At 32.1% G+C, this 21,696-nt stretch overlaps 2 protein-coding genes and 1 long non-coding RNA gene across 15 annotated transcripts in view; 1 reads left to right on the top strand and 2 right to left on the bottom strand.

The window, feature by feature from the left end:
- The window catches only part of LOC105328514 (probetacellulin), a 16,969-nt gene extending 6,749 nt beyond the window's left edge, over positions 1-10,220 (top strand). For 7 of the 8 annotated variants that reach the window (XM_066067006.1, XM_066067008.1, XM_066067010.1 and 4 more), the window contains 6 exons: positions 1,851-1,963; positions 3,252-3,432; positions 4,446-4,507; positions 6,880-6,982; positions 7,229-7,280; positions 8,260-10,220. In XM_066067006.1, the coding sequence (XP_065923078.1) occupies positions 1,900-1,963; positions 3,252-3,432; positions 4,446-4,507; positions 6,880-6,982; positions 7,229-7,280; positions 8,260-8,370 (573 nt within the window). In that variant the 5' untranslated portion in view covers positions 1,851-1,899 and the 3' untranslated portion in view covers positions 8,371-10,220. The remainder of the gene's footprint in view (positions 1-1,850; positions 1,964-3,251; positions 3,433-4,445; positions 4,508-6,879; positions 6,983-7,228; positions 7,281-8,259) is intronic. The other variant, XM_066067011.1, reaches the window with a different exon arrangement.
- Positions 3,898-21,696, bottom strand: LOC117686750 (uncharacterized). Of its 5 annotated transcripts, none has more exons than XM_066067013.1 (5): positions 20,663-20,761; positions 15,641-15,712; positions 15,163-15,294; positions 14,892-14,939; positions 13,747-14,724 (listed from the first exon to the last, which is right to left on the bottom strand). In XM_066067013.1, exons 2-5 carry the CDS (start codon positions 15,674-15,676, stop codon positions 14,632-14,634), a joined length of 309 nt encoding a protein of 102 aa, XP_065923085.1. In that variant the 5' UTR covers positions 15,677-15,712; positions 20,663-20,761; the 3' UTR covers positions 13,747-14,631. The 5 variants fall into 5 exon arrangements, 3 of the variants coding, with proteins under 3 accessions (XP_065923085.1, XP_065923087.1, XP_065923084.1); XM_066067012.1 differs by lacking the exon at positions 20,663-20,761 and adding an exon at positions 21,525-21,694 and having other exon boundaries at positions 13,751-14,724; XR_010707920.1 differs by lacking the exons at positions 13,747-14,724; positions 14,892-14,939; positions 15,163-15,294; positions 20,663-20,761 and adding exons at positions 3,898-4,024; positions 8,728-8,780; positions 21,525-21,675.
- LOC105324440 (uncharacterized) lies at positions 16,227-20,362 on the bottom strand. 2 transcript variants are annotated; one of them, XR_010707922.1, is made up of 4 exons: positions 20,208-20,362; positions 20,009-20,081; positions 19,012-19,112; positions 16,227-18,091 (listed from the first exon to the last, which is right to left on the bottom strand). It is a non-coding gene; the product is annotated as an uncharacterized lncRNA (long non-coding RNA). The 2 variants fall into 2 exon arrangements; XR_004599829.2 differs by having other exon boundaries at positions 20,009-20,362.

Below are 21,696 nucleotides of genomic sequence, written 5' to 3'. Positions count from 1 at the left end.
AGATAAAAAAAAAGGAATGGGGGGGGGGGGCTAAAGGAAATAGAGACATTGCAAGAAAGTCACTATTGTTGTGCTTATAGTGTCTATGTTAAATCCAGTGATAAGGAACATTAGATAAATACATATATACTTTTCTTTTGGTACAAGATATACCTTCATGGATATACCGGAGTAGTACTGAAGTACTTAATCAAATGCTAGAGTCAAGTTTGGTAAAATCCAAAGCTATACAATTGTAATACCTAATTTAAGGTACATTTTGTATTTTTGTAACTAAATTGAGTAACTATTGAAAGTTATACGGTAACTTGAGATGATGCAGTGGGAGGATTTTGCGATTTCATTAACGCAATTTTCTGAAATGAGTATAAAGAATGTTACGCAGACTGAGTTTTATCAAAATTTGTTTGTGAAATCTATATGCTTGTTTGAATCAGTTTAACCCAGCATGTGATCCCTGTAAGAGCCACACATTCTGTGGACTGTGTAGGCAGTCGGATTAGATGATATGTGGTGTGGGTATGTGGGGGCGTTATCAGACAGTCACAGCCCCTGGGCAGGGAGGAAGCAATCAAGTAGACAGTGTTTGCCAAGTACACATCATTCTACAAAATGCTTCAATCTAAAAGATAAAAATATCAATTTGCTAATACCTGTACCTGCAAATAGAATACGGTAGTTCATTTTTTGTTGTTGTTGAAAAGTTGGATATTTCTCATGAATTTTAAATTGGTTTGTAACCTACATGATGTCGACAGAATTAATTTCTTCCTGGTTATTTTTTTAGAATCAAGAATCTTTTGGTCTATTAACTCAAGGAGCATTTAAAATATTAGTATTGTGTGACTGTATTAATTGACTTCTGAGATCAGGCCTGTCCACTTTTGTCATTATTGTCTTCCTGTATGCTATAGCCAAATATAACGTACACTTGGTCTTAATTAATAGAAACAATTTGAACAATGCATGAGCAATATTTTAATCTAATGCAATGACAAAGTTTTTCTCATTGCAAATATTGAGATGGAAACTACATGTATATTGTTTGTGAAATTTGCACTGTGTCTATATTCATTTGGCATTGGATCTTGCTAGTCTTAAATTAGTCTGCAGATCAACATTTCAAACTTTTTATATAAAATCAGATGTACAAAATAATATAGTTTTTAACAATGAATCCAATATTTTGATATGTAACACACATAGTGCATTTTCTGAACAAAAGTACGAGATTAAAATTTTATGTAACTGTAAAATGATTAATTTTCTCAAAAACATATAGCATTTAATCCCATAAGTATCACAGCATATGCCTTAATTTAAGTGATCTATATTACTAAATCATTTTCCTTCTCAAAATAAAAATTTCAAAATTTGTTAAGTTATTAAAAAAACCCACATTTTTTTTTAATGTTGCACTGATATTTATCTCGATCATCATGATTTAATTCAGCAGAAATATGAATGTCAGGTAATGAATGATAGACCTGAGTAAACCTACTGGTGGGAGTAGAGTTTTTGTCAGATTTAGATTGCATTCCGTTTGATAATCACTTTACATTCAACAATTACAAATCACTCTAAAATGTTACCAATTCATCTGGAAAATGATCCGACGGAGATGCCAGATACTGGTATGATATAATGGAATAGAACAAAGTATTGATATACTCATGTGTGTATATCAGATATTGCAAAGAGGATTTTGTTTTCAAAATCAAATCCCCTGCAATGACTAGAGATGAATTACTGTTCAACTCCCCTTATTCCTAGAATAAAGCTGCAAATAAAGTACAGTAATATATATGAAAAAATTTTGATTTATTACTAATAACTGTTTTACTCTTCAGATCCTGATACATCCAAATGAGTGTACACCAGAGCGAGGAGAGGTGAAGAATGCATCAGCTGCTGCCCCAGTACATCATCTGGACTGTGTGTTCTACTCTGTTTACCATCACATGTAAGTACATGTATCACATCATGATACTGTCTGCAGTGCTCATTGTCACATCCCATTAAATACTCATATTGATGATATTGTCTACAGTGCTCATTGTCACATCCCATTATATCCTCATATTATCCATGCTGTTTAAATCAGTCAGATATCTCATAGTTTAGTTTAAGTATCGTGTCCACTGATTGTCTACACTTTTTAAGTTAGTTTGTCCTGTGTAACTGTCTTACTCTCAGGTTTTCAACAGAGGTAACATTTTGACATATTCAAGTGTTAATTAGATTGTCTGCACAGTTATAACTTTCAAATGTGTATCATATCCTTCATTGGTCTACACTGTTAACAGTCACATGCTAGATCATATCCTCAGATTATCTACACTCACATGTACCAAAAACGTCACATAAAAGTATGTGGAACGTACACTCATTTCACTCTGAAAAGTCTTTAATTTTAATTGTTATAAAATATTGAATTTTCTGTGCTCGCAAATAAATTACACTATTCCTGAATTCCTTTTTTTTAAATGATTTAACCTATTTAATGTACACAGCATACACATAATCGACATACATGCATTATCAGAGGAAACATTCAAGCAGGATTAAGATTCCATTACGTGTCTGCAAAGTATGCGAACACTTTCACAGGTAGAAAAGGTCAATCATCTGTATCATAGATCAAAGTCTTCAAAGCTCAAGAACAGAACATATAAAAAGATATAATTATTACAGGTAGGCGTCAAGGCATCTATATTTCATTATTTTCCCAATATGCGTTTAAACATGTGTCTCAGGGAGGTGATGCTGCTTCTTTTACTTGTCTGTTTGTCTGCATGTTCTGAGGAATTATGTGATGATCAAGGTATGGTGTAAGCATCAAATCTATATTTTGAAGTCTTGTTTTTGAAGTCTTTTTTTAACCAGCTAAAAGAATGTTCTATAGCCTATCGTAGATGATTGTTGAAGTAAGAATATTGTACTGCCTGTTGAAGATGTTTTTAAGACACCTATTGCCTGTTGTTTAAGGTAGAAGGTTCTGTTGCTTGTTGTGGATGGTTGTTTAAAATAGCCTGCATTTTGTTAATTGCTGTTGAAGACACAATGTTCTGTTGCCTTATGTTCTATTGCCTGTTGTTAAAGATACAATATGTTCTACGGTTCTAATGGTTAAATGTTCTACTGTAGATGGTTGAACGTCAAATTACATATTATGGATGGTTGAATGTTTTATGGATTCGTGTTCTACTGCCAGTTGTAGATGGTTGAATGTTATATATTACCTGTTGTAGATGGTTGTGGTAGAACGCCGGCCACCCCCCGCCCCACCACTGCTGCACCAGTGACAACTACCTCTTTTGTCAGTAACAGGAAACCTTGCACACAAAATGAAACTGTGTCACAAGGTTGTCTCAATGGAGGAACCTGTTTCGTCATGGAGTTTGAAGAAGGGCATAGAACAACCCATTGTTAGTAAGTAAAAAAAAAGAAACAACCTACAAAATATTCTCTCTGAGGAAATATAAAGGGAAAAATCTGTCAATCATTTGATGATATATGTTGTCAGTAAAAGATGAAAAAAGATATAGAAACCCTATCCTTTTTCCATGAGAGTTTGAAAAGAACTAATGCAAATTCCTCTGTCTATGTATGAATAGAAGGTACTTATTTTAAAATCACTATTCTTAGACATTTTAAAGGGGCATGGTCACGATTTTGGTCAAAAATTATTTCTCTGATTTTAATGTTTACAAATGCTTCAGTAAGTCATCTTTAATATGCAACCAAAATTTGAGTGTCATTTGTTGAGTTATAAGTGAGTTATGACAGCCCTGGAAGATTCTCAAACAATACATGTATACAGTAAATGATGATATGATCAAAACACCCGTCGTTCATCAATATTTAATGCTGAAAAGAGACAACATAATACACGTACAAATTTATTTGCTAACTTTATTCGCTAATTAACTTTACAAGATGTGAAACACTTTGTCTTCATCAATCAATAATGGGAAGAAACTGGAACAGTAGTCTCAGTAAATTTAATTTTGGAATGCCAACTCTGAAAGGAAAGGCAGAACGTAGAATAGTGGCTATAAAATAAACACTAACATTCATAACTGATGATAAGCTCATGTTATTTATGAGTGTTTTTTCAAGACTTTTTACATAAACATGACATATTCAAAGTAAATTTCCCAATGGAAAACTTGTTCAAATATAATTTTATATAAAGTTTCTGTAAATTCAATTACCTGACACCATTCATAAGAAAAACAACTTGTAAAAAAAGACCTAAATTATATATTTGTATATACTAGATTACATTTATAAATGAAGACAAATTCTGCTTTCTATTGTTAAAATATTTCCAAAAGAAATATTCTTGATTGAATGTTTTTGAAAGAAATATCTTTAATTTAATGTTATAAATGAAGCTTCTTTATACTGGGTCTTTCACTTGAATATCTTTTTCTTTTTAGCTGTAAAGAGAACTACATTGGGAAAACCTGTTTTTACATTGATCCAACATTGATCTTTCAACGTAAGTGTACAGCAGACAAAATACTAATGAATAGTTAATGCATATTTTAATTTCGCTTAATTAATTCACTCTATTTTAAGTCACACCTTTTTGCTGCAAATCTAGTCTTCTTTGTGTTGTGGCTACGTTTTGTTTTACTCCAGGACATTTTATATGGTAGTGTGTCATTTCACATTTGTATTAGACCTATAGGCTGCATTATTTAATATAGCATTGAAGAAATTAACAAAGGAACTTCTTTGTTCATAGAAACATCTATTAGCTAACAACAGCAAGAAAACTATTTGCGAGGACATTTTTTTTAAAAAACTCAACCACATGAAAAACTAGCTTATAAGATTTTCTGTGAATTATTCATAAAAGAGAGAAATTTAATCCCTTACTACTGTCATCTGTTGTAACTGGCTTTTTAAATTTTCATGGATTTTATTTTTAATTTTCCACACTAACAACAGGTGCATTTAATTGTTAGAAAACGTTGTAAATAGTTTGCACTTCCACAATATCAGTTAATTTAGGACTCCCCAAAGACAAATACAGCCGTAGCATTTAATCGGTGAGGAATTCAATACAATTTATATGCATATAGGAAAAAGAATTGAAAAATGTGTGTTTAAATTTGTCCCATTACCAAACACTAAATTAAATTAAATCACAAATATATCATCCAGCATTTTTTCCAAGCTCTCTGATATGAAATAGGTACATGAGTTTAAAATTAATTTGCATACCATTGAATAGATGTTTACAACTCACAATTATATCTTTGGACAAGTTGATTTGCAAGCTTAATTTTTTCTTCAATTGGTTAATTACTGGTAAGTTTTATTTTTGATCATCTGGTGCCCATGCATGCCATTCATAGGACAATATTTTGATCTATTGAATACCTAATTGTTAAGGCACCCAGTCACAAAAGCAACATTGTTCACAGAAATGCCATATATCCTAGCTACATATGTTGAGCTTTTAGATGCAATTTAACCATCTTAAATATGTTTGTTAACTCATTGATGTATTGTAGGATCGCTGTGTAAGTGTAAAATTCTATACTATTCTAACATTTTCTAAATCTACTCTTCGAATGCCTATTGCCGGTATAATAAAATTAATTTTTCTGTGAGCAAAGGGACATAACAAAAAGTTGAAATAACTTACACTTTTTATTTTGCTTAGCCTTACTATATAAATGCAAATTTTACCTAATTTACCAGCAGTTTAACTTGCCTTGTCTTATGAATAATAGTTCTGCATTTTATATTATATACACTTAAGTTTGTTTGGCAGACTTGTCAATATTAATGTACATTGTAATCAATATGCTTTCACTGTTTTAGAATTTTCAAATTATGCAATATTTGACCCAAAAATATTTAATTTTTTTTTGGAAAGGTAAAAATTATAAAAGCCCCAGCGGAATTCAAACTCAAAACTTAGTAGTTAATGCTCTAATTAACCCATTGCGCTACAGTCTTATAAGGTAACAATTTTGGGAAAGAAAAAAATTAGTAATAATCACTTGATTTTTTTGTGTTCATTTCAATAGGAAGTGGGTCACAATATGGAGGTGTCCCAACCACCTTAATTTTTTTTTACCAGAACTATCATCAATCAAATAGAAAAAGAGTAGGATTAAATTGATTGATTGGCAAGTTTTACTGTGAGCTATAGTATTAAACTGAAAGAATGAGTTTCACAAATTATTATTGCTCATCTTCTTGGTATTTTGGCTATATATAGCTGCACACCAAAAAATACATGTACAACACACTAATCTCATATATGTTACCAGTATATCTCAAATCTTTTTTCTTATAATGTTATTAGTGACCTTTTTATGGTAAACAAATTAAACTGTTTTAGATTTTTAAAGCTATTAACACATGTATTTACATATCAGATCCTCTCTATGTGCATTGCTGATTGTAGGACTGATCTTAACAATTACTTTAAAGTGAGGTAGCTAAAGATTAATGAAACTGTCCTTTTGCAAGTTTACTCATTCATTCATCCTCCTGATAAAGTCACAATTAATTTGCCATTAATGATCTACGAAATGCTTATTTTTTCCTACTGTATTCATATTTCTGCCTCATTTTCTTTTAACTGTAAGTGAATAACATTCTATATTTTTGGATGTCAACTCTATCAGTAAAAGTATTTGATATATATATTCATTTCACTTATATTTTATCTAATGAATTATTGAGGTAAATAAATTCCATATTTCCTAGCGGCAACACTATACTAAGCATTGATAATTGTGTGCATTAGCCTGTATCAAAGACTGATCTGTAAGTCTGGTCTTGACACAGCTCATGTAATGATCTGTGACTGTGATTTAAGATTTAAAAATGTGCTCTGTTTTACAGGGGAAAGAGAAGATCATGTAAAGGCAGCGGCCATAGCAGCCAGTGTAGTGGGCATTGTGCTCTTTGTGACGGTCATTGTGTGCATCCTTGTGCTGCGCAAAAGGTAGGACTGTGCTGATGATATCTCAAAGGTTTTGAACCAGTTATTTTAACTGTTATTATTCTCCACTTCAACCGAATATGTTGATAGCTTCATTAATATAAAATCATTAAGTGTGGCATATGAATTTTGTAGTTAGGCCAAAGAAATGCAGAATCACAAAATGTAAAAACAAGGTGATACATGTATATGATCTGTTACCAACAATACATATATTACATGTACTAATCTACCTATATTTTTATTTAGGTATATTAGAAGGAAAGCACAAGAAAAAGAGAAGGAAAAAAGCGAAAAAGAGGTACGTTTATATAGTCAGTATTGAGTTTACAGGTGTGTAAACAAAGTCTGTATTGCGGGTGAATGTCAACACTATTGTACGTGGAAAAGCCTACCATGCACTATAGCTCTTTCCACTCTGTGTTTGTCTGTTTTTATGGACTTTGGCGATTATAATCACAAACTATCACATTTCTACACTAAGAAAACATAAATTATTGAATCTTTTATTTGATTATTGCTTAATTAGAATATACTTTTAAAAGTACAAAACTGAAATTATGCATTCTGCATAAATTTTAAGTACTGTAGAAGCACATATTTTCGTTGGGTCAAAATTTTGTTGTTTCTAAAACAAATAAAATTTTGTAGGCATTTAATTTCATCATATCGTAATATTTTTGTATTCATTAACACTTAAAAATTAGTTAAAACAAAACTGAAATTATGCATTCTGTATAAATTTTAAGTACTGTAGAAGCACATATTTTCGTTGGGTCAAAATTTTGTTGTTTCTAAAACAAATAAAATTTCATAGGCATTTAATTTCATCATATCGTAATATTTTTGTATTCATTAACACTTAAAAATTAGTTAAAAATTCGGCATGGATTTAATTTCATTATTCATACTGCAAATGAAAATAACGAAATTAAATCCTCATCGAATATTTCTGCTTCAACAGTAATTAGATTTTCAAAACACTTTTATTGACAACAATTGCTGAATTATTTGTATTTGCTCTTTTATAAACTATTCTTACAAAATTTCATGAAACCATGTGACCAATACATACTGTAATTTTAAGTGTCATTTTGATATGCTGTGGATTATCAATACATATGAAATCAAGAAATACATTGATATTTAATGACATATTGATTTACCCTTAGATTTTATAAGTTGGTGCTCCTAATTAACTCATTTACATTAAGGTAAAAGTTCTCATCAAGTCAATTAAGAATGATAAAGAATTAACAGTTTTGTTTTAAATTATGTAGTTTCGATCACAGAGCCCGGGACCTAATACAGCTACAAATGGAGGACACCAGGAGACAGAACAATTACTGATAAGAAATGGAGTCCCCAATCAAAGTGAAACTCGGGTGTAACCTCGGAAGTTGTGTGTGAACTTGTTATACTCAGCAAAAAACCAACAAAGCAGCAAGGATTGTGTATTGTATACAACATTGTATGTGTTGGTGTCCATCATTTCTGTGACGGTGACAGCCCGTGAGACTGATACTCAGCTCTGATCAGATCTGTCTTTCTGACACTGCATTTATTCAAACAAGTTGTGAACAAGTTGAACATTGTGCCATTGTTGTGACATTTCATGGAGCTATAGTTTTATGTGAGTGAGAGAGAACAATTTTATTGTATACTTTACATTCTACCATAGAATGCATTTGGATGTTCTTTGTACATATTGTAGATGGCATATTATTTATTATAACATATTCTCATACCTTTGAAATCCAGTAACCTGGGCTTGCAGCCAAAACATCGCACATTCCTTCATCTTGAATCCACATGTACATTTAACGTATTTATTCTTTATTCTTGAAAAAGGAGGAGATTAAAATGTGAAGGATTTAACCAATTTAAAAGTTGTGTTTAAAAACAATGGTACCAGGCATCAAACCTACTTATGATTAACATGTCGCATATATATTTTTGTGATTATTGTAGTAAATGATTCTATAGAGATTGAATCATTGACATAAGCTGCTACACAGAGTTTAAACACTAAGGTCCTTAATCACCGTTATATAATACATGTATATGATATCTTTGGCCACTGGATAACATAAATCCATAATTATCTCCACAATCGTTTATCAAGAATATGTTGTTTTATTTTTTAATGGTTGTATAAGAGAGAGAAAGAGAGAGAGAGAGAGAGAGAGAGAGAGAGAGAGAGAGAGAGAGAGAGTTTACTTAGTTGTAGAAGCTGGCTTTAACATATATATATATTGTTACTTTTAAATTTGCTTTCTTGCATACATGACAGCAGAGTTGGATAAAATATCATTGACATAGCAGCCTTTAGATATTCAATCACACCAAGCAAATATTAATAACAAGTGCTTTAATGAAATATATTGTTTTCAAAAATTATATTTAGTAATGCACTGTTTGATGGACTTGAAAAAAATTATTTATTAATAAAAACGATCATTTTAAATTATAAAAAAGAAAACAAGTTTCAAATATATTTGCAGAGTTTAAGCTTTATTATAATAACAACATTAGAGTTATATTGTAAAACCTACCCCAACCCAGTTTCTTAGAATAATTTGGCTTGCTACTGAATTAACGTCTTAATGGTGTAGTAATCTGGCATTACACGTACCTTGATTAGATAAAATAGTACAAAGTTATTTCAATAGATAGACAATCAATAGAAGAAAAGCTATGTCTGTAGCTAGAGGGCCGAAGTAGGTAATCTAGAGTACAGTATATCCCTGTGTGTGTATGAGAGGGCACTTGTATATACAATAGGCTATTTATTAAACCTCAGCAAAATCATACATATCATTAATTGTGTTAGTGATGTATTCATAGTCCATTAGACTGGTAGGGCTAGATTCCATTGTTAGGGGAGTGAGTTGTACCGCCACTACTCTGAGTGCAATATTTAATTTACTACTACATGTACTATGTTTTACATTTCCAGTTTCATCACAAATCATGTCTTTCATGTGGTTATTCTATCAGCATACACTGTTTGTACTGTACATTTTGTTCAATTGTCAAGTGATTTGTTGCTAACATAATTGGATGCTTTATACTTCGTTTAATTTTTTTTTTAACTTGGTTTTCTATTACTTTTGTAATTTTAAATTCAAACAAAATTATTTGAAGAATAACTTTTTCAGTGTAATGTAAAATTAGAAAAAAAATATTGATTCCTTTGGCAACAGGAATGTATTTGTACAAATAAACAGAAATGGCAACATGATGTTTTATTATTTTGAACCTTTACTTAAAATTATTATATCACTGCTGGAGCCAACAGTTGAAGGTTAACACTCCCCCAGCCTCTTCCTATGGGCATTTAATGGGTATAAATTGTATATAACAAATATACAATGTAGATAATCACAGATTACAAAGCTCACCGAGACGAGGCATCAACTTCATGAGGCGTCACCTTTATAACACCACCTTTATCATATTATATAAAAATTAGATTAAATGATGGAAACTGTTTTGACACAATATCATATATATCATATGTTAAATAATGGTTTGATATCATTAGATGATTTCAAGCAGTATTGTAAGATACAATGTTTATCAATACAATAATATAAAATATGATCTTGCATCTTATCATACTATCCAATATATCATATGATACAATATAATACTGTAATATAAAATGATACAATAGGAAAATGTAACATGATATGATATTGTATTAAGATATGATATTGTTTTATATAATATGATACGATATTGTATCGTGTTATACATTATTGTATTTGATCACATAATAAAATATAATATATGATACACTATAGTATCATATGTTACAATATCATATCACATAATACATCACAACATTCAATTGCAAACATTGACGTCACCTTGTTGTGTCTGGAGCAGATAAAATGGCAGCGTCAAAATTTGCTCAAATCTCTGCAAAGGTTTAAAATTGAATAGCACCAAAATATTGTAAGTAATATGGGTGAAGCGAAGATTTTTAAAGCGTATTTGAAAGGGGATATTGTTAATTTTGAAGAGTTTAAATGAGTTTAATTGGACGTGAATGAATATGTCGCTTGATAGTCCTCGGGAAAGCAAAACACTTATTAGGTTAGTTATTGACTCACTGCGGAAATATATTGGGTTGATCAATCTCATAGATGGATCTGCTTTGCATGCCATCTATGAGATTGATCAACCCAATATATTTCCGTAGTGAGTCAGTAACTAACCTAATAAGTAATAGTATGAAATTGTATCGTATATAATACAATATTATTTGATACAACATTATAAAAATAGTGCCCTGTTTAAGAGGGTTACTGTTGAAAATGACACCCCGAGACAACCATTGTCAACCAACGCGAAGCGGAGGTTGACAATGGTTTTCGAGGGGTGTCATTTTCAACAGTGACCCTCCTAAACAGAAACTATTTATTTTATTATACTGAATGTCTTAATTTTAAAGACATTTTTACTGCTTTTATATAAAAATGAAGTTATTGATATTGGATCATATAACAGTATGTATTATTTCATACAATACTATACAATAGGAAACATGTTATATCATTTAAGAACAGACACATCTATCAAGCAAGTTTGAGTGAGGAATGAGTTTGTTTAGCATCCTTGATAATGGAGACCAGGCTCCGCATCTGATTCTACCTCTGCGATGTATTTATATTATAGATAAACCAACTATGCAAGCTTGTATAGTACTATTATCAGTTATCCGAAACCTAGGGCTCCGATTCAGCATTCGAGCCTGTCGGGTGCATCAGTATCATTAGACACATCATCCATGCAAGTTTGGTGAAGTTAGGACCAGTAATAACTAAGATATAATCATCAGAGGGCACCTGCTCTTAAAAAATTTAAACAGCTCTAAAAACCTTAAATTGAAACAAGTAAATTGTTTCATGAATGTATTGCAAGGGAATAAGTTTTGTTCTGAGATGCGTTTTATTATTCAAACATCTATTATTGTTATACTTTCATGTTAAATACTGAAATCTGATTGGTTTAGACGCAGTTCATAATTTTTTCTATTACCCTCAGCGTTAGCAACGCACTTAGCAACGGGTAACATTAAAAATTGTTACATGCGCGAAAATTATGCGCGTACGGTTCGCCGTTGAATTCACGTTATTCCTATGTAAAAGCAGTTGAGTTTTCTTTAAAATTATCACATTCAGTATAACAAAATAAATAGTGCCTGTTTGGGAGGATAACAGTTGAAATTGACACCCCTCGAAAACCATTGTCAACCTCCGCATGGCGTCGGTTGACAATGGTTTTCTGGGGGTTTCTCGGGGTGTCAATTTCAACTGGTACCCGCCCAAACAAGCACTATTTATATAATGACACTCAATATTAGCTGCAAATCGCTTTTTCTGTTGAAATTGTATTCCAAAGGTGGCAGAATCTGACTCTTGGTGAGTGATTACCAGTGGTAACGCTAGTCGACTTATACTAAAGAACTTCCGCACAACAAAAACAAAATCTTAATTCCAGATATAAACAACAAACACACAGACATTTTTTACTTTATTTATTCCAATAAAAATAAAATAATTAGATGCATAAAAAATATTGATAATGATGCCCAAATAACAAATTTAAGATAAAATAATAGCTGCCATGATCAGAAGATAGTGATCGTCAAACCAACACACCAGAGAAAGAAATTTTTTAAGAATAAAAACATGTCCACAGGAATATTAGAATAGCTGACAGAAGAAGTATAAAGTAGAGTTAAGTGCATGTAGTATGTGTAAATATGCCAACATTTATCTGAAAAGTATGTGTGTTACAGTCACCCCCCCCCCCTTTTAAAAAAAACTCCAGTATAAAAACAACCCCTTCCCCCCTTAAATAAGGTGGCGGGCTCATTCAAACTATATCTGTCTCAATGCATAAACAATCAGTATGATACAATACAAACAATGAAAGGCCTCCCGCCAAGACTCAGAGAGAAAAGCCTTCAAAAACCAAACAGAGCTGTCAGTTCCATCAGTGTCTCTACGGACCACAGCCAGCGACACTAAAATTCATCAACAAACAAATATGAATAGTACATCTTTCTTTCCAGAGGACTTAAATCAAGATATATAGTCATGAGATTGCTTTATTCAACCAGGCTGCCATCTTTCTGATGATACTTACACTAGTTCATCTATCAGCCATTATTATGCCTCCTGTCAGATTGTATCTCTATCTCCGACTCGTTCATATGTATCAAACCTTGACTACTATTTAGGCATAGTACAGGCACAACACAGCACTATTATATAAATATGACAACAAAAAAAGTCCAATGTTAAGATATTATACAGATCTTAGAATAGAATAAAGACATGTCTTTCTATAAAGAAATGATTTGATAATTGACATCGAATAGGCCGACTCATCTATTTATATTGAAAAAAAGGATGTATCTATTCGAATAAGTGACGCCCGAATAGATATCACTAATTCAAGAAATCATTCTTTTAAAAAATGTCTTTTTTTTATCAAATAGGAGATACTAGTATCAATTATTTATATCGAGAATTTAGCCAAATCACCTTTCTAAAATTAATAGGTTGCATCACCTATTCAGTTTTTAAATAACTGAATACGGTAAGCATCAAAATTGGCTCTTTTTTTTTTATCAAATAGGAGATACTAGTATCAATTATTTATATCGAGAATTTAGCGAAATCACCTTTCTAAAATTAATAGGTTGCATCACATATTCAGTTTTTAAATAACTGAATACGGTAAGCATCAAAATTGGCCCTGTTTTCGGAGTAAATGATTCCCCTCCTGGTTTTCATTTTTATGAATCATCTACTTGAGAAATTCTTATATCATCTTTTTTAGTAAATGATATCATCAATTAAAATCAAACGTGTGACATCAGTTAAAAAAAGATATCAATTTACTGCAGTAAATACGATAAGACAGTAAGTCCATCATTCTTGCCACACAAAAAATCAGCAGTTAATAATAGGTAATATGAATTATCAGTTTTGAAAATTTACCATTTACTCCTCTGTCGTATGAGAAGATCGGAGTGCGTTGACAGAGCTAGTTCCCGTCTCCTTTTTAAAGGGAGTAGTGCAAAAGGTGGCTGTGATAGGTGCCATCTTGTCATCACAAGTAAGACTTTCATTGAATGTCGTAATTTGACCATCACTCGAAACAGTCGTATTGGCCTTATTAGTTGACCCCGACACAGTACTGGAGATGTCGTTTCACTGAGTACGGAGATGGTGCTTGTCACTGTCTTGGACACAGTCGCTTTAGAGGGTGGAGCCACAAACTGACGTGTAACTGATTTTAACGCAGAAGCGGTGCTCGGCGTGGTCGTGCAGATAGAAACGGTGTTGGGTGTGGTCGTGCTGATAGAAGCGGTGGTGGGCGTGACGGTGATGATAGAAGCGGTGGTGGGCGCGGTCGTGCTGATAGAAGCGGTGGTAGGCGTGGTTGAGATGCTAGAAGCAATCGCCTTAGCAGGGTCAGTATTTGACAAAGAAGTTGCTTTGACTCTGCTGTGGGGGGCTACAACGTCTGCGGAGGGTGCAGGATGCACAAAGCTCGTAGAAATGCAAGCCGGTTTATCGGAATGCTGAAAAGTTTAACGAAAAAGATTGCAATGTGCAATGCTGTGTTTAAAAGACAAAAAATTGTATGTTATTCAGCTCTTTCTTCCAGACAAAGTCTCTCCGCCATATTCTGTTATAGCGCCACCTTCGAAGCCCAGACTGCAAAAAGAGAGGTATAACCTTGTAAAATTAAAGTGTAAGAGGACTTTCTAAAAGTGGCATTATCAAGACGTTTTTAATTGTTCATCATCATTATGAATTGATTGGCGTTAGAGCAAAAATAATTTATCAATTGGGGAGGGATATAGATAGATTAATGAATTTACCTTTTGGTGTGGCTCCTTTACTAATTTCTCATCATTTTGTAATTGATTCTGTGTGAATAAAACACTATTTGAGCACCATTCATTGATTATAATTACTTTTTATAGCATAATATTTCAGAATTACTCTGAAAAACATATATAATATCTGAATGTGTAATGTTCTTAGTCAATTTAAGTAAAAGTCTATACATTTAACAGAGAAACACTGCATTTCATCACATGGTTTACAAGTTTTATTAACACCAAAATAAGCTAATTAGCCTTGACTTACATTGACGTTGACCTTAGTTGGCCGGTCAGGAATGTCCTTGACCCTGGGATCTCCTCCGACCTGTGTTTGTGGGTCGTCCTTAATTGCGCCACACTCTATTGTGTGCCATGTGCGCTTTTTATTTGGCTTTGACTGAAAAAAGGTATATGTTGGGTGTAAAAATATAATTATTAATTCCAAATGTTGACTACACTAGAAAAATATTTCATTGCATATCGATATAACCTCGTCATATCTAAAGATATCTTGACTTACATCGATCTTGACCTTTATTGGCCGTACATGAGGGTTGTTTACCCTGGGTTCTCCCAAAACTCGTGTTTGTGGGTCGTCCTTGCGCCACACTCTATTGCGGTGCCATGTGCGCTTTTTATTTGGCTTTGTCTGAAATACCGGTTTGTGTTGCAGTACGAAAGTATGGACAATTTCATACTTTGACTACCTCAGTAAAATATTTTCATTACATATTGATATTAACCTCGTCCTTTGTTCTGTTCTGTGGGATATGAGTCATAAAAGACGAGACGGCCGACAACTGTTCTTCAAAATTCTGAAATTTTATAAGAAAGGTTAGGATTTCGTGACCGAGAATAGAATTAAGTATTGCTATGTCCATGTTTATTATCATATGAAAATAATGTATTCGCAACCTATGTAAGAAATTCGTTATTCAGAAAGAATAGCAAACATATGAAAAATTTGTAGATTTATATTGATTCATTATAGAACTATGTAACTATCTTTATCTTGCATCAAAACAAGTTAAAAACGCTGGTTTCAATGCATCAATTGCGTGATCTTGGCTCACAAGCCAGTAAAATCTTTTTGATTTCAAAGAGCCATTACTAATAAAATAGACAGGTATACATGTAGGTCACATTGAAGTTTGACACAACTACCAAAAGTCCAAGCTCTTGTCAAAATGGTTCTAATCGCAGGTTTGTTGTTTTTTTTTGGGGGGGGGGGGTTCTTGGGGGTGTATTTATATTGGTAGAGTAAAATGCTTTATAATTTTGTTATTGGAGCTGGCTTTTAATTGGTGAAATACGTACGGGGCTCACCTCACAGCCTACTCAATATTCAGGGTCATGAACCCTGGGGAGCATTCATTATTGTCCCCAAGAGAGACAACTCTTGAAAACGTGCATTAACTATAGTCCGTTTCTTAATCTTATTAAAATAAATAAATTGAGAAAAGTTTTCAAAGTATTTTAATTATAAATAATACATATAACCATGAGTAAAAGGCATGAAAGAAGTACATTTATTTATCAAATATAGTAGGCTGGTACATGTACCAGGTGAATATCAAATGTATATTGCTTGTAGGTACATGTATAAATCTACACAACTACATTCAATTAATACACTGTGTTATGTAAACTGAAAACAAAATACACAGGTTGTAAGAGATCTTTTTTAAAATGAATTTTCTTAAAATGAAAAATAAATTAATGAAATTGCACATATCATTCTAAAAAAAAATCATAATACTAATTGACACGAAGTTCAACATAAATAAAGTGATACATTCGATGGATAGGATATAATGTACAGCAATTTAAGATTTAGATGTCATTTTTCATATGAAAGGTAATTGAAACTCCATACCATTTAAACAATGAAAAGGTTGCAGAAGGCCTATTTGTATCTAGTTGAATATAATGAAAATAAATTAATGACCTTGTATACATCATTTTAAGAAAAAAAAGTAATAAACATGCTGTTCAAGAAACTAAAGTGATATATTATAGGAATCAATAGGATATTCTGTACAGCAATTTTAATTATATTTTGGATTTGTTTCCAAACATTGGAATAAAGGGGAAAAAAAACTTTTATAACTTATTTAGATTAAATAATTTTCTTACAAAATATTAATATTTGTATTTCATGGCTAAAACTGAATATTTTTCTGTCAATTTCTTGTGTTCAAGAACAAGACCTATACTTTTATCAGACACTTTTATATATATTATGTCTATTTCCCATTGTAACTAAGTATTTTTTGTTCTGTTTGTATACAAAAGAGTATATTCAAGGGACTTAGACACGATTTGAGCTTTAAATTCAAAATTTTATATTTCCATTTTCAATATTTAGAATGGTTGATATGGGTATTTTTAATGCTTTGTCAAAATTTGAAAGTCAAATACCGAGTTAAAAGAAAGATAAAAAATTAAATATTTTTTGTTTTGTAAACAAAGCGCGAGTCTTGTTATTATTTACATATGTGTTTTATTGGTGTAAGTTTAATTCAAATGTTGCTTTTTTCTATTAATAATATCATTTATGATCACATCGAATCAGTTTACCTTCTTTTCTATGAATCATTTTCTCAAAGAATTGGTAATTTCATACTTAATATTATTTGTAAACAAACATAAGACTCGAGCTTTTTACATAACAATAAATTCTTACCCCTGTATCTCTCTTATAACTTAACTTCTAACATTCAAATTATGGTCAATTATTCAAAATGTGCAAGTAAATCATTTTATGCATAAAGAAATTGAAAACAAAATTTTGATCTAAAATCGTGTCCAAGTCCCTTTAAAAAAAACTTGTATAAAATAGTAAGGCTAAATTCCAATTTAAAAAAAAAGCTGTTTCCAAAAATGTTACATGTATATGAATATGTTATATAAAAACATATGTTAGATGGATGGGTAGGAAAAATACAAATTAAGTGCACTCGATAAAAAGTTTGCTGGTATTCATTATGTGAACACAATTCATCCAGTAACATTTAAAGTTATGCAACATAAATAAGAATGTTATGAATGATGTGTATAGAACAAATTCTTCTGTGGTTGGCTCCATAAATCTTGAAAAGATGGTGTGAGTTGGTGAAAAGGCAGAATAAGGTTCCATTCTAATCCTCATGCATTCCATTCAAGAAATATTCATTAATGTCATGGTCTGGAAACTAAAATAGAATAAACATAAAGTGTTAAGAGAATTACATGTAATTTTTGCAAACATTGTGCACTCATCAAATACTCACATGTATATATTCAATGAAGTTATTTATGGAATGTGCAATTACTAACAATGTAATCTTTTCTAATATTGTACATACATGTATTAACATCATTTTGCCACTAATTTTAAACCCAGCTGACAGTTTCTTTTTGTTATATATACAGCGTCAAAAGATAGTTGCATCATGTGCATGTACTTTCAGTAATTTTAAAAGCCATAAAAACATTTCAGTATTACAAAACACTTTAAATTTGTCAAATGATTTTACAAATGAAATATGTACTAATATACCAGTAAGTCACAAGTGATATATACTTTTTAAAGCAGTACAATGTATCACATATATGACAACATCGAGAAACCTGGCTCAATCAATTCTGCACACACATGATTCAAAGATATTTAGATATCCAGTGTACAGAAAGATATTAAATATATTGAAAAGATCAAAGTCATAAACACTTATGTAACATATGATTGTCTGTATGAGTTTCAACTATCAACATTCTATGTACACCAAAACATGATTGCGTAAATAACAAAAACTAATCTGAAAAACATATTTCCAGCATAAGAAATTCATGGGATTTCTGCAAATCCCATTTTCTCAGAGAGTGTAAAACACATCTCTTAAAGTTTATAATATTTTCAAACTCCTGGTATTCCTTTCAGAGGTTCCCACCCCTTAAAAATACAGATAATCAAGCAGATTTGCAACAAGATGCCCATATAAACCTTTCCCTTTTACACAAGACATTGTAGCTATTTAGATGACCTTGCTTGGCTTTCAATCAGCTTAAACCAAATATATCTATGGTACATATGGAAGACAAGTTGTAAGTTTATTACATGACAAAGAAGTACCTTCTGGGCTTCAGCAGACATGACTGGGTCATTAGCAATATCAAATTGACAATATTTTCTATAATCCCGATCTTCAGATCATCTGGAAACCGCAGGTAAATCTGTACATTAGAAGAAAAAAGATACACTAGCTATCATTACAAAGCTAAACATTATCAAAACAAAAGGGTGTGTCCTAGATTACACTTTTTTATGGGCACATGCAGTATCTGAGACATGGTCAAAACATTACCATGATAACGGCTATAACAACTCATTAAGTGGGAAATGACATATAACTCTAAAATTTGTTATGGCTTTTCATACTCTCTCTCTCTCTCTCTCTCTCTCTCTCTCTCTCTCTCTCTCTCTCTCTCAACATCTTTGTCAGCAATATTTCTAGTGCAATGTGGCATTATTGAAATATATATATGGTTCATGGAAGCAAGGGAATCAATAACAATTACATGTACACTGTAATTACACTCTCTCTCTCTCTCTCTCTCTCTCTCTCTCTCTCTCTCTCTCTCTCTCTCTCTCTCTCTCTCTCTCTCTCTCTGAGTCTATCTCTCTCTCATACTCTCAATCTTATAATGTTATATTTACATAACAAATGCAGGCCCTTGAATCATAAACACTCTCATCGTTAATAGATAAATAAGACATAAAGTTAACAGTTTGAATGAGATGCAGATATCAAAACCACATATGTACAGTGTACATTGTACGTGTCGAGGAAATTCTGTATGGAAATGACTGAAAGCATGATTGACACAAACTCAATATTCTAGGAAAAACATACAATATTCTTTTAACGTATGCTACGTAACAGTATGTGTAAAAACTGACTATAATACACCTGCATACACATTTCATACTAAAACATGTCTTTCAAGTCACATTTCGCAACGACCATTAATTATCGACATTTTTGTAACATGTGTACTAGACTTAATGCATTGTATGCTTTTAAAAGAGTTTTTGAGTAGCTTAACAATGTAAGTAAGCATGTTCTTACCGACGAATGACTACTCCTTAGCACGTTTTAGATTGTTGACAAAATCGAGGATTGCTGTTCAGACTGTTTCATGCTGAACAAAATTTAACGAGATAAGGCTATTCACCCCAAACTTCGACTTCACATTAATAAACAATTGTTCTGCAACTTTAAATAATTTAAAAGCTTGCCAATATAAGAAACAAAAACTTTTACTTACTTTTTCCATTTAAACTCCTCTCTCGATTTTCACGAGTGTTAGACTGGTCTCGTTAAAATCCCGAGATATACGAAGTTTTGACTTTCTCGGGTTTTTTCATTCTTTCATGAATATAAAAATCAGAAAGGTTCCGATTATGCTAATAAGGCTGTGAGGTGTGTGTAGCGTTGCCAACGCCGAGAGGCCAAACAAAACCAAAATGCTCAGTTTAGCGACGTAGATATGGCTAAACATACAACATCTTACATGTATATTAAACTATATTTAATTTTCAACAGAATTACCATTGTTTCAGATGAATAAATTTTGCTGTTTTTTTCGAACCTGACCCCCCCCCCCCCCCCCCGGGCCATATGTTCGACTAACACACACACACACTAGCTCAATATCATAATTTATAGAGATAGCATAACAAAATTATAATTATAGTTATACAAATGAAGAATATCACATACCTATCAACTGAACATCGAGATGAATAGCCTACAGGCGATGAAAAATCTTTCTTATCGGTAATAGCCTGACAGTAACACATTCTTTATGAATTGTCGTTTCTAAGAATGTAACTAACGACCATTTTTTAATCTAGTCAGCCATTTTAGCGGATTTTTGAAGAAGAAAAAAAAGTATTGATGTTAGCAACTATTCTGCGACGATATATCTCTTTGATTCATTGTTTTAAAAGGACAGTGGGTGGTTAAAACGGCACGTGGGTATGAAGTCACCCTTCAAAAAATACGTTACCGTTTGAGTGACAATGGTCTCATATGGGATGACTATACTCTGTCCCAAGATATTTTGGATTCATGTTTGGACGATTTTTAATAAAAATACACTTACCTGTGAAAGAAGTGCAATTGAAATAGTTGAAAGGGATATTTTCCAAGATAATTTCATTGACACATTATCATCTTTCACTCGGAAAAATTCACAGGAACGAAAACAGATTCCTTACGGAGATTTATAATGGGGAATGTTTACATCTTTTCTCCATTCGGAATACACTCGGAATACATCGCGCAATATTTCAACGTTATCATCCGGGCTTGCTGCAATGCAAAATCTCCGTAAACATCACATTTTTTAGCATTGTATTGAAACCTGATAAGCTAACAGGGGCGTTTTGACTGAGAAATCTTGGAAATGTTTCATACTTTTGAATGAACATCGTTTGGATCCTGAGGTATTTATAAATATCAAACAATTAAGCCATACGTGAATCCAAAATATCTTGGGACAGAGTATAGCAGACAAACACTCGAAATTCTGTATATTTTCAAAACTTTCCCGATAATTAGACACAAAAATGTGTATTACCCTCTTAATCCGCCTTTTGACCATCTTTTAAGCTGATGCTAAGTCTAAAGATGAAGATATTTCAGAAAAAGTCAGGAGCGATATCAGACACAACCGACGGCTTCGACTTGTTCGTTAGAAATAACCGTTACCACAACACAGCGTTGGTATTATAGCAACGTTGACGTCACAA

Source organism: Magallana gigas, chromosome 7 (genome assembly GCF_963853765.1).
Source record: "Magallana gigas chromosome 7, xbMagGiga1.1, whole genome shotgun sequence".
In the NCBI taxonomy this organism is placed as follows: Eukaryota; Metazoa; Mollusca; class Bivalvia; order Ostreida; family Ostreidae; genus Magallana; species Magallana gigas.
Note: the sequence above shows the minus strand (reverse complement) of the source record. Positions and strands in the feature narration are given on the sequence as shown.